The sequence below is a fragment of the Cupressus sempervirens genome, chromosome 1 (genome assembly GCF_028749045.1).
Source record: "Cupressus sempervirens isolate cs-2001-9-10 chromosome 1, ASM2874904v1, whole genome shotgun sequence".
Classification (NCBI taxonomy): Eukaryota; Viridiplantae; Streptophyta; class Pinopsida; order Cupressales; family Cupressaceae; genus Cupressus; species Cupressus sempervirens.
Window position 1 is genome coordinate 482,620,981 of NC_143118.1, and position 14,084 is coordinate 482,635,064.

General features: G+C 36.6%; 1 protein-coding gene across 4 annotated transcripts in view; it reads left to right on the forward strand.

Annotated features, from left to right (window-relative positions):
- The first annotated feature begins 1,714 nt into the window (after positions 1–1,714).
- Positions 1,715–14,084, forward strand: part of LOC149578369 (PIGF/3-ketodihydrosphingosine reductase fusion protein-like) — a 79,085-nt gene continuing 66,715 nt past the window's right edge. For all 4 annotated transcript variants that reach the window (XM_089828572.1, XM_089828564.1, XM_089828588.1 and 1 more), the window contains exons 1-5: positions 1,715–1,966; positions 2,108–2,173; positions 2,293–2,335; positions 2,939–2,993; positions 3,230–3,278. In XM_089828572.1, the coding sequence (XP_089684698.1) occupies positions 1,808–1,966; positions 2,108–2,173; positions 2,293–2,335; positions 2,939–2,993; positions 3,230–3,278 (372 nt within the window). In that variant the 5' untranslated portion in view covers positions 1,715–1,807. The remainder of the gene's footprint in view (positions 1,967–2,107; positions 2,174–2,292; positions 2,336–2,938; positions 2,994–3,229; positions 3,279–14,084) is intronic.

The window sequence follows — 14,084 nt, forward strand, 5'->3', positions numbered from 1 at the left end:
ACAGGCTTTCCAGTCTATGAAAAATGAGGAAATTATTAAAAGCAATTTCAACATTTTCCACCTTGAAATCTCAAATCAATGATATCGATCTGATCACATTTAGTACATTATTGTCACCTATATTTAATTAAAGGACTTCCAAACCAATCCACAATGTGAAATTATGAAAGCTAATTTCAGATTTAAAAGACAATTCTTTCAAATTTAGAATACATAAGAAACAGTGTAAAGCAAATTATGAGTGCTTTAGAAGCCAACAATCCAATTTAGACTTTTAAGATAAATAGACTTAAAAACAAATTTATAAGCATACATATAGATGGTCTATAATTTAAAACCTTTCAGATAAAAACTACTAGTCTTTAGATAAAGAACTTTCCCATGATAAAGAACTTTTGCTGTATTTATGTAAAGAATTAAAAAATGTTGAATATAAAAAATATTTTCCAATTTTTTTGTTAATATTTTAGTGTTAAAATACACAATAAAATTTATTCGTAGAATATTTTTATATCAAAAAAAAAATTATATACAATAATAAAATTAGGCTTGAAATTCAATTTGATACCTTTTAATACAAAGTAGTTAACATCTGTCTGATTTAATATCATTTTCAATTCTAGCACAATTCAATTGTTCTCTTTTGTCTCTCTTATCTCTCTTAATTGTCTCCCCAACTCTTTCTCTTTAATAGTTAACATGCACAAGAGATCTTGCTTCTCTTATTACCAAATTAGACAATTAAAACTAGTACTTTCAAGGTTAGAATGACACATAAAAAATATCTTTTTAGTCAAATGAGTGATGTACTTAAAAAATCAATACTACGTTGGTCGTAATGAAGTGGATTAATAGTATTACTATTGGATTACATCAATATCTATTAAATTAATGATAATAAAATTATAGAGAGATATATTAATATAGAAAGATAGATGTACAAAAAATTATGGATCTAGAAGCAAATATAGAGGAGTGGATAGGAGATAGAAATAGAAATAGAAATAGAGATACATATACATGGTAGTATAGAGGGAGTGAACAAGAGAGGGATAAACACAGATAGAGATATATAGAGGGAGGATAGATAGGACAGTTAAAGAGGTGAATAGAGTAGGAGAAATGAAGTGAATGTGAAAGGAGGGAGTGAATGACATAAATAGATAGACATATAGAGAGTGATGGTTGAAATAGATAGAGAGGTGGATAGAACTAGAGAGATATGCCTCGAAAAATATAGAGAGATAGAGCTAGCTTGAGGGTCAAAGAGTGTTAGAGATTATAGAGAAGTGATGTGATAGAGTTACTGAGAGAGTTTGAGAGAGCAAGATGGAGCTATTCACCTTATTCATCAAGAGTAAAGTCATTGATCTCTATATGTCCATCTCTTCTTTATATTTTTTCTCATAATTAATCTTCATTATATCTTCTGCACACCTATTGCACACCAAGGTGCAATTGCTAATTTGTTAACCACAAACAAAACCTCACTTTACCCATTACACCTCGATAACGTCTAAACAACACGCTAATTTTTTTTCCAATAGGTGGCTATTTAGCCAATACTTTATATGTGAATGAATGAATCAATTAATTTAACGCGTGCCAGTTACATCTAGGTAACCTCTAAACAACAAACTATTTTTTTACCAATCCTTTCAAGGTAAATTAGTAGGTGTTTAGGTTATTTAGCCAATAACTTACATCTAAGGTTGATTTCTTATTTTTTCAAAATTTCGACAGAGCCGAGTAACTCTCTATTCAATCTCCACTGAAGAAGAAGGAAAAACCAAGCTTCTCAGCGGCGATGGCAATTAAAACTATCCATCGCAGCAGCGGAAGAAATGACGTTATGATAGTACATATATTATGCGTGGTTGCTTTGCTCTCAGCTTTATTCATTACTCAGAACACGCTTCGATTGAATATCGCTAACCAACCTGTCAAAGCCATTGGCTTCTTATGGGTTTGTTAATTAACAGTTCATTTTCCTCCCACCTTAAAGTCGTGGCTACACTAAACCGTAGTGGAGTAGCCAATATAAAGAACGAGTTTGCACACTCAATACCTTATTTTCTTGTTATAAATTTTTGCTTTTTGTTGCTAGGCAATAGAAGGTCCTGCTGTGATTCTCGCTTACAGCCGATTCCGAGCTAACCCACAAGTTTGTTCGGTAATCTTTTTTGTTTTGGTTGAAGTCTATGCTGAGTTTGGCAGTACTTATTTGCATTTCTGTTCGGTTTTGGGCTGGGTTAATGATTTGGAATTTTGTTTGAATGGGCTGTATGACAGGTATGGTGGGCTATTGGCCGAGGTCTTTTAAGCATACCCGCAGGTGAGCACTCTGTTTGGTGATCTAAATTCCCTTTTTAGCCTAGAATAACAAGGCTATGATAATTTAGCTTATGAAGGGAATTGGATATGCCGTGCTGGCTAGGTATTATTTTTCTTCCTGATGATTACAGGTTGAAGTTTGAATGGTATATTTGATTTATACACGACAGTTAACTTACTACAATAGTATTTGGGATGGGCGACATGTTAAAGAAATACATATATAATCTGCTCTGTCTTTGCCATTAAATTCTGAGGTGTTTGTGGTTCTTATTACTTTGCAAGTTTCGAGATTTAAATTGAAAGAAGCTCACTTGTCCATAATTAGTCCAAACCGGTTTTGATTCTACACTCTTCAGACGGGATGAGCTTGGGTCGTGAACAAATGTGTCGCTTTTATTCTAGTGTGTCATGGAGAATGCATATTGATTGGCTGCGAGCATTGACTTTGCCTCTGCGATTTTGAGGATCTGTAGAGTTTTATTTTTTTATTCAACTCATTTTGTCTTAGATTTGAGTCACAGATTTATAAAGAGGAAGATAACAAGAAACCCTAAAATGGAAAGAATGAATTTCTTCAGATGCTAATTTTATGACTTTTCAGGTGCTTTAGTGAATGCATTTGGAGCAGTTGTTTTTGGTGCACCTCTAGGACTTGCGTAAGTGTATAACTATTGGCTATCTTGAAGTCTATTATATTAAAAATAAATATTGATTATCATTAGGGTTTTGAATCCAGTGAATTCGCCTGTCTATAAAGACATACTTTTCCGTGTATTTTCATCAATTTACAATAAAATTAAGCTTTTAATTATATGATTGAACAGATTTTAACAACTGTTATGCTCTGTGAGCTTTTCATACTTTGATGGCTATGTTATGCCTTTAAATGCAGGTATGCTGGAAGGACTCTGCAGTGGTCGTTGTTAATGTCTTTGTTTACTGTGAGTATATTACTTGATTAAGTGGATTTGTAACTTATGTCACGATTATAAATTTTAGATACTAAAAAGTTGTCTAAGGCCTATGACGACACTTTTTATTGTTCGTCTGATATCATGTCTTTCTTCTCTTAATTAAATTATTTAATTAATAAGTAAACATGTCTTCTATTCTGATCTTCTCATCTATATGCCCTAAATCAATCATTTTTGCCTCTTTGATTAATAATCATGTCAATTATTTAATCTCTTTCATGGGCATTTAATTGTCCTAATTTGTCCCTAATATTAAATAATTATTTTATTTATTTAATTCCTTGTTTTAACTTTTCTTCTAAAGATAAATAAATAACATTATTTATTTATTCCTTTTCCATACCATTTTCTAATTAAATGAATTCAAATTTATTCAGTTGCTAATTACTAATATTAGGTGGAATTAGTAAATTTTATTTATTAATCATCTCCACTTAACTGCTTTTCCATTTTCCTCCTCCACTAAACTCCATTTTCTTTCTATTTTCTCGTCACTTGACACTTGACAGATCCCTGATGGATATCTGCTGCAAATCTGCTGTAGATTTATTTTATTTTTTGTTTTTTCCTGTTTATTAATGTCTTCTTGTAGAACTAGACGGAAATGCAGAAGAGTTTGTTTGTTTTTGTGTTTTTGATGATTATTCCACATAGAAATGAGAAGTAACAAATGGCAAGAAAAGAGTCTGAAAATAAATAACAATATGCAGTAAAGTCAGAGTTGATACAAATTGTACCAGGCAGATCTCTCAATTAAAGAGCCAAATAAAAGATCCAGTACATTTCCTCTAACAATGACGTCACAACTGGCTGATGAAAATGGGCTGATAAGATGCAAGATTCTGCTGCTGAGTAACCGATTTTTCTATGTATCCAAGTGCTGCAAATGACAGAGTATGACTGCAAGTACGGCTGCAAGAAATGGCAGTGTACGGCTGCTAGAATTCACCTTCCATACGCCAAAGAACATGCCCAACAAAACAAACTGTAGGCCCAAGCTGAAGTGGCGTCTACCTTCCTCCTGAATACTGTTGAAACTACTGACAAACCAATACCCAATGCTGCTGAGGGTTACGTCCCAGCCAGCAGTTACCCTAGGGTTTGCGTCCCAGAATGCAAATCGCTCAAGCAGAGCAAATCTGAAAAGAAGTGTTTGAAAAATATGCGTAAATCATGAGAAATGGCGCCCATCTCCTTATAACCCTTTGCAAAGCAATTCGAACCCTAAAGTGACCCCCAATTGGCGTTGGCTATAAAAATGAATTAAATCTTATTTTAAAGTGACCATGTCACTAGAAAATGACCTTTTCCACCATAGTAATAAATCCGCTCACCAAATTGCCCTGAGACCAAAGAGGAAGATTTAGAGAATTTCAAGACCTTTCCAACGAGCTATCATAACATGGGATACGCATCCAGATGAGGCCAAAATTCCCTTATTACTCCAAAATGGCTATTAACTTAGCCTTATTTAAATATTAAACGCTAACTTAGGAAATATTAAAAATATAACCCAAATAGCCACAAATTGCCCAACTGACATCACAAACCATAAAATCATCCTGTCACCTGTTTGTGACTGAAGTCGGAAATCAAGGATCCACTGGCAGTCTCATCCCTAAAATCTAGGGATGCTCCTAAAATTTAGGAAACAAGCCCTATTCCTCTGAAACTAAACCCAAAGGGTCATCTCATGGAAACCCAGCCCTGGGCATGATCATACCTCCTAAAAAGTAGGAATGAACCCTATAAATGTAGGAACTGCCTCCTAAAAACAAGGAACGTCACCCAACTAATCAATACCCACCAGAAAATCAAGTCCCCAACACTGAATAACCATACTGGGTCTCTATCCAACCCTGTCAGCCTACAAGACCCCATAATAAGCTGACTCACATGTCTCTGTTAGACTGAGCTAGAGTGGGGACATGACAACACTCCCACTTACTAATTGGCTTTTCCACGTAACTCTTCCTAATCTCTTTTTTTGACTTCTCTCCTCTTTGCTTCTCTTTACCATTTTCCCATTTGTTTCCACTTGATTCCTCCTTTCATGTAATCTTGACTGTTGATTGTTCTTGACCGTCCAGTTGAATTGACTTGTCTATAAACTGTGAACCAATCATCATTTCACTAACCATGAATAGTTGATCTTTTGCTATTTCCATTGTTGCTATCAATTGAGCTCTCAATTGTGTTTATGCACAACATTTCTAAGAGTACTTTTGAGTAGAAGTAAGGAGGACAATGGAGGCTTGTCAAACTGAATATGTTTAGTTTGAATTTCTTTTTGTTTCTCCCATTTAATATGTTAAGTTTGAATGTAAATTAGGCCTATTAAATGAAATTATGATCTTGGTGGTGTGTTGCAGATTTCATGTGTTTTCCTCCTATTTTTCCTAGCCTCTACAGAAACTAGATAGCCTTTGCAGTGTACCTGACAGAATTTATTAGTATGGAAAAAATGGATACGTTATAATGCTTTTGAACTCAAGAGGACTTAGAATTCTGTTTTGGTCAACTCTTGATTGGTTGGGCCACCATTTTTCATACAACATAAAATCTTCAAGAACCAACCATGCAAAGTGTGTCACTACCTTACTAGGATGCCTTTGAGGCAAAATGCACAGGTATGCTTAAGAGGTAGAATCATCAACTGCCTTTGAGGCAAAATGCACAGGTATGCTTAAGAGGTAGAATCATCAACTAAAATACGTGCATACAACTTATAGATTTTAAAATCTCTTAAAAGTTGAAACTTCCAAATAAATCTTGATGATGATATCTAGTGACCCACACTTATCCACTGTTATAGAGCTTCTGAGTTTCTATGAGAGTTCATAGCAACTGCCTGGGATGTGCTGCTGCTAAAATGTGCAGTGCGCCCTTTTTTTGCTCTAAAATAATCAATAATATTACTTTCAGTTGGGCCTTATCATTTTGGAATTTGGGGGCAACTTTTTTAAATTATTAGTATTATAACAAAATGTATTTTTAAATACATAAAATAATAAGTGCTTTTAACTACTTGGAAGGAAATTTAAATCCAAGGATCCAATTTCGAAGGTATGTCAAGGAGGCACTTAGCTTCTTTTGTTTTGTATTCAAGGGTAGAAACCCCTGGCTGTATTTTTGTAATCAAAGAGGATTAGAAGTTGAGAACCCTCTTTGCTAGGCTAGCAAGAGGTGGGGAGGAAAACCCTCAAATTGGGCATTGGTGAATTCACATAGGATTTGCATGTTGAGCTAAATTGGAGATTACTGTGAACTTTCAACAGTTTTTTGATTGTCATGCCAGCATAAGGAGAATTCAACCAGTAAATATCATCTGCAGTGAATCTTCACACATCTTGAAAGGCATTTCTATCGGAAAAAGGTTTATGCTGGTTTGATTCATTCAGTGAACCTCACCAGTACATCACCCAATTGTAGCCTTGATTGCTTGTTAAAAATCATGTAAGGAAGGCGGTGGACTGTAAATTGTAGATTGCATGAATTCTGAAGAGAATTCATTGCATTTCAAGGGACTGTATGAATTTAAGAGCAGCTTTGTGAGCTTCCTTGCTGAGCAATATGGCACATTTGAAGATTGTTAATAGCTGGCAAAGTGAACTTCTGGAAGTGGAGCAGTTAAATTGACAGTTGCAGACAACAAATATGCTCCTAGTGCCTGCCACATTGATACAAACAATCAATTCTACTGTCAGCATTAGTTGACCCAATATTTCTGCCTTGTCGGTCTATTTTGTATGAGATTGAAATTGAAATATGGTATTGAAGTGTTACTGTTATCCACAAGCACTATATTGTGCTTAAATAATGTCATATACTTCTGCCCTAACATTTCTTAACCGATTGCATTAGTGTTGGTATTTTTAATGTGAGAAAATTCTAGTAATTAAATTGGACAATGTTGGATCTACTATTGAGCATGAAATTGAGGGTTGAATGTCACCATAAGGGGAATTGTTTCATGAGTCCCTTGCTGACCCCGCTTTGCTTCATCTCTCCATCCCCTGCACCCCCCTCTCCGTCCCTCTCCCCTCTCCCCCTGCCCTTGTCCCTCCCTCCTTGCATCGTAGTTTGCTTTGACGAGGGTGATTCCAATATCATCCACTATCTTAGGTAGCTTCTTCCACTGGATATCCTCTTCTCTATTTTGGGGTGCGTAATTACCAAGTTCTCTCATCCGTCCACGACCATTTGGATGGTCACTTTGTCTTCCTTCATTTCTCCATCCCCCAGTTCCCCCCCGCCTAGATTCGAAAACATATGCCCTATGAACAAATGGTACAATGAAGATTGTAAGGCCTTTCATCAGATCCTGGGGTTGGCTTTTATGCTCCACCACTCGTATTACACCTCTCTAAAGGCCTCCTATTGCCATAAGAAATGCCTTTTCATTTATTAAAACAAACATACCCTTTTGACCTCTCTTGACTGTTCCCTCAAGTCCTTTTGGCATACTTCCACCAACACAACCACCCTCTTAAGCTTGACTACAACTTACTGATCTTGCATTCCTCTTCGGTCTATGATATCCTTGACCAACACCCTATCCAGGTTCATTGTCACCTTTTCACATACACTACCATTAGGTACGTTGTCAAAACCACAAACTCTTGCAAGTTTTGGGGTCTTGTTTAGTTGATCTCTTCAACCATGTTGTATCACATTATTCATCTAATCTACAAGGCGAGTCCTGTCTCAAACCCCAACAATTATAGGACCATCATAGATGGGCACATCTTCAAGTCATATGCCATAACTCTCCATAGTCTTCTCTCAAGAGTTGGACTGTCACATCCTACTTATCTCCTACTTAGCAACTGATGAGCTTAAGGGGCTTTCTAATGAATGGTTCATAAGGCACAACACGTGGTGAAGGTTTTGCAAATGGGGTTGCAAGCAAAGTGGGCTTAACCATGTAGGAAACTCTGTAGTTAAGTGTGCTCGAGCTAGAGTAGTGCTGGGATGGGTGATCTCCTAGGAAGTCACGTACTTTACCTCTGTGAGCATCACTGAGATCCAATGAGTGCTAAGTGTTCTATTTGTTTTCATGATAGACGGATTCATGTGAATCACTACTCATGAAACTTGGGTCAATGAGTTTGGCTCAAAAACTACATAGTTAAATCTTGATAGCAATATCACAATTTGACTTGCTGTGGAAAATATCTCCTACTTATCGATTGATGAGCTTAAGGGGCTTTTTAATGAATGGTTCATAAGGCACAACACTTGGTGAAGGTTTTGCAAATGGGGTTGCAAGCAGAGTGGACTTAACCATGGAGGAAACTCCATAGTTAAGTGCGCTTGAGCTGGAGTAGTACTGGGGTGGGTGACCTTGTGGGAAGTCTCGGTGCATCACCTCTGTGAGCATCGCCTAGACCCAATAAGTGCTAAGTGTTCTATTTATTGTCATGAGAGATGGATTCATGTGAATTACTACTCATGAAACATGGGTCAATGAGTTTGGCTCAAAATCTACATAGTTAAATCTTGATAGCAATATCACAAAGGACTCATTGTATGCCCTTCCTACTTGTCCCGCCAATTTGCATATTCCCTTTGGACCCCCAAATTCTTTCAGAGTGGGCTCACATCAAATTTGTTGTGACACCAATCACCATATTGGCAGAGTGCATAGTATTTGTTAGCTTTGCAACATTGGGAACGTTGAGTCAGAGGATCATTTCACGTTTTGTTGCCCTTTATACTAAGAGAGCAAAGGGAGTTTCTATTACCTCTTAAGGGAAGCACAATTGCTCCCCACCTTCTTCAGATTTACGAACCAGAGATGCCTTGCCTTTTATCTTTAGGAGGTCACTAGGCTCTGAGACCACACACTTCAACACTGGTATCTTGTGACGCCTCAACCCTATCAGCCCATTACTTCCTTCTTCACATGGCCTCACACTACATGTGACACCAAGCATTAGCTTGGCTCCACTCCTTGTTCCAAATCTATGAAGTCCAAGACAAGCTCCTACCAGCAACAACCTTCCTCTTCCAAGATCACTCTGAAGCGGCCTAGGGCTTCGATTGGCCCTATTGCTTTTCCTTTAGTTTTGAGGTTCTTCATGATTGTTTTGGATCCTTAGTGGTGTTCGGCAGGGTTTTTGTTTGTACCCCTATCTTTTTTTTTGTTTCAATTGTTGTTGCTTCTTTCTTCGGGCATTGTTTGGTGTCCTTGCTGCTAGCCCCTTCTGTTGTTCTTGGTAGTCCCATTGACACTTTGTGGTCTCTTTTTGGACATTAATAACTTTATCTCAGCTTATCTTACCACATGCTTTTTTCCAAATTGTTGTTTTAGTTTTCAATTTTATTTAAAATTCAAAATGTAAAAAGAATTTGGAAATCTCAAGAACTTGAGTTGGAAAGTGTCAGAGTAAAGCTACTTGCCAACTTGTTTAAGAACGACTAATCTTGTGACACATAGTATTTTGATACATAGAATTGATAGAGAGTTCAAACATCACTAGATAGAAAGATGGAAAGAAGGCATCATGGGTGACCTAGATAGGAGAGAAGAAACAAACATCAACTAATAGGGAGTTGGATAGGGAGATCCAAAATTCCATGAGAAAGTCCATGTTAGAGATAGCTTGAACGTTGAGGGAGCTAATTAAGTTTTGCTAGCATAGTGCCACTAATATAGAATTAGAGTCAATGTCAAGCACGAGAAAGCTATACTGAAAACATAACATTCAGCTGAGAACTGATAACTAAAGAAGCCATACCTTGGAGGGAGTTTGCAATAGAATTGAAGTTTTAAACCTGACAAACTTCGTTATTTTGAGGAGGAACGTAAGGATTGTTTAAAAAACCCAAAATCATACTGATCTTGTGTGATGTAATTGGATGGAGTTGATGGAATTAGAGGTGTGAGCCATGATGTATGTTGGGAACCAAAATGGCACACTAGAGTCATATACAATTAATCTGTGAGTAACTGGTACATGCACAATACCATACTTGGTTGCTGCAATCATTGTTATCATTCAAATACTAGCTGCGATGACTTGCAATGAAATATTCCTAACCGGATATTTGCTGATTTCTTTCCCAGATAGCATTCAAAACACACATATGTGAAGTTGCATAGTAAGAACTGGTAATATAAATACTAGAAAATATCCCCAATAGTCATATATCCGTTGTTCCCTCAAAACTGATATTCAGCACTTAAACCATAGGCAGATGCACTATGAACAGTAATAGACAAACAACAGATCCTCAAATAGATATAAACCTGTCTTTTAAAAATAATATTAAGGAATTCAAGCATATAACAATGCATTACAGACCCACAATGATAAAACCAGAAAACTCTCATAAAACTCCTTAAACAATGTTATTGCATTATACAACAACAATACAATAACCAGCACTAACAAATCCAATCTTAAAATACAGATTAGCAGTCAGATTGGAATACTAGAATAATAACCTGTAAGCGCATGTGAAACACCTGAATTGATGTCTCCCCGGACAACTAGTTTGCGTCCAGTGTCTGTCGACACAAGGGGTTACGTCCTCATACTAGCTGAAAGCTGAAGCTTTCTGAATAACTCTCATAAGAGAGAAAACTGAAAATGAATTATAAACAAACATGCCCAGGAATGAGCCTCTTTCCCTTTTTTATACACAAACTGAGACTCTTCGACTCCACTTTGGCTTTCGTCTTATTCCCTCGTGACTCTTCAACTTCCCTCTCGCTTTTTGTCTTATCTCTCCTTGTCCTCTTTAGCCTACTTTGAATATTAAGTTGGCCTTTTATAATTGAAGTCCACACTTTCATAGTCAACTTTAATATCATATACATGTGTCCTTAAATATTTTTAATGTCCCAAAAAGGGGACATGACAAATCTCCCCTCCTTAAAATTGCTTGTCCTCAAGCAATTAGTACTAGGATCCCATATGATTCTGCAGGTAGCTCTGCAGCCCAAATAGAATACAAATCCAGCCATACTACGAAACAAGGTGCCCCTCTGCAATCCTTTCGTCAATCGGATTCCTGGATCCTATATAACTCTATGAAAGAATGTTGCACTTGTAAATTGTACAACTTTGATCATTATTGCATCCAATCTCAAACTGAGTACAACTGTAACCAAATCCTCAATAAGCCATAGATATATGCTATCAACACCTAGATCCCAAACCCTGTTGTCATAACTAGCCAGTATGATAAGGTAGAAGTGTATCCATGAACTATACATAGCTCAGTAGATGGTGACAACCCGACCTAAATAGATGACGTAATAAACAAGTTGCTCAAGATTTGAAGGTAACACCTTGGGCGCAACAAATACCATACTGTCATCTTTAATCTGAAGAACCTCCGAGTACATAGGTACTATGAAAAAGGATGAAGCTGAAAGAGTATTCCCTATGATCAACACATAACTCTCCTCAAAACTACACCAAAGACTATCCAAAGGCTGATGTATATAATCCAACCAACTTCTGTATGGTGTGAAATTAGGAACCCTATGTGGACTGATCCAATGATGCACAACCATGGTCAAATCACCACGTCCAACCTGTGATCCATATTCATTGCTAGGAATCGTACCAAGATTCCATATCTTGAAATTAGAATCAGCTTCTTCATGATAATAGAAAAGAGAGTCCTTGTTTATCTCAAAAAGAGGATTATCGAAAATCCAATCAACATCTCTACTTCAAACACAGGGTTATCGATAAGTTGAATGTGATTTGAAACTTTGGTACTTGATGGCTTGGGGGCGACTATCCAAAGCATACGTCTGCCGAATGCTATCAAGTTCATTAATTACCTCTAGGAAAAATTCCTACCTCTCTTTATCGTCCTGTTCTTGAGAGTGATTTGTGATCCTCATCTGATTTTCTGCTTCCTGAAGGGAAGTCCAAGCATCATTTATGCCTCCTATGTTTCCTTAAGCTCTCTATTGAGCGCCTTAATCTCATTCCTTTTTTTATTCAACTGATCAACATGTGTTTCAGCAACCTTAAGAATGCTATCCCTGTTGGAAAGCAAATCCAAATATTCTGATTTCATAGTTTCAAGAGCTGTTTTGATCACTTGCAACTCAGAAACAAGCCATTCTTCTTCCACTCCCTTTTGAACCTTTTTGTAGAGATCCTCAATCATCTTGTGAGTGTTGTCATAAGATACCAAAGATGCCACAACCATTTCTTCGTTAACCCTCAGCTGGTTTCTAAATGCATGCATTTCATTATCATGTTGATACAACTCAACGTCCTGTAGTGTCATCTTGGATTGTTGCTTTGAATTTCTGTCATGGGTGTAGGAAATATATGGTTCATCACACAAAAATTCCAATCTGCTACTACCCTGTGTGCAACCAACCTCATCCATTTGCTTGTCAAAGCTAATCTTCAAATCACTAATGTAGAAACTTGCACCCTGTATCACCTCTTCTGCGTGATCACCAAAAGGTTGCAAATCAATGGGGGTTGACTGCTTTACTTTTTCAAGACCCTTTGTTTGATGATTTTGGTCTATCGGAAATCCTTCATAAACACCTTGGCGTTGGTCTTTTCCAAGGAGATCTTGAACCAATTCCAAATACATTCTTTTTGCCATATCAGTTTTATTTTGGAGTTTTGGATGGAAATCCATGAAATCACTGAAGGCTAATTCTTTTTGAATCTTCGAAGGAAGTTTTTTGTACTCATCATACATAATAAGTACCTCTATTTTGAGATACTATTTTTGATTTTCGATTTGTTGAACACTTGACATGACTGATGAAGCATCTTCATTCTTTTCCCAAACATCCTCCAATTTTAAGGAAACTGCTCTTTTTTGTAGTTTTTTTTCATAGTTTCACATTTTCACTGTATCTGGTTTTTGAAAAAGTTTCACTTGTATTGCTGTTAATCTTCCTTTTGATAATTTGTTGAATAACCCTGCTTAGCTCTTACAATTTGCAAGTTGATTATCAACTTCACTGCTCATCATTGCTCTGCATATTTCCTCTTGCAAAGGTTTCAAGATGAGTATCCATGTATGATTGTCATCCCAGATATATCCTCTCAAATAGCCTTGAGTGCCTAAAATGAGCAGATAGTAAACATTGCAGGTCCTACACTGTCAAAACTATCTTCAAGCTCACCCAACAAGGAATAGTAATGCAACAGTTCTCAACATATCATCCTAGACAAGGAAACTTATGACCTTGTAGAGCTGCAATAATAAAAATGATGTTGGAAAATATTTGCACTAATACAAATGTTGTAACTGACTTTTTTTTTCCCACTGTATGTAGGCGCGCAATACCAAGATTTGTCCACGACCACTTCAAAATTTCAAACAAACCTTTCCCATGAGATTTCCATTGAGATTTCTGGGCAGAGCCTATGCTAAATTTTGAGTCTCAACTATCCAGAATCTCATTCAATTAGCTAGTGATTGTGCCAGTTCAACAGTTGGAAATCCTTGGTCATTTGAATCTTGTTTATGGTGAGGAATTTTACATCAAACCTAATTTCTATATGTAGCGGTATGCACCAACATGGGTATTATGGTCAATGACAGACGTTAGAAAGGTGTGACCTGGACAAAGTACAAATGTAAACTGCAGATAGCCATTACTTTCTATTACAAGGCGACAAACACATCACCACGACTTGGGAGTCTCTCAAAATGTCAGGTAAGAAGGTAGATATTCCATTTATCAATTGTGCCATAACAAGAATTGATATTGAAGATACAAAACAATTGTTTTTACCATCATATTTGTGAACCTCAATGTTCATG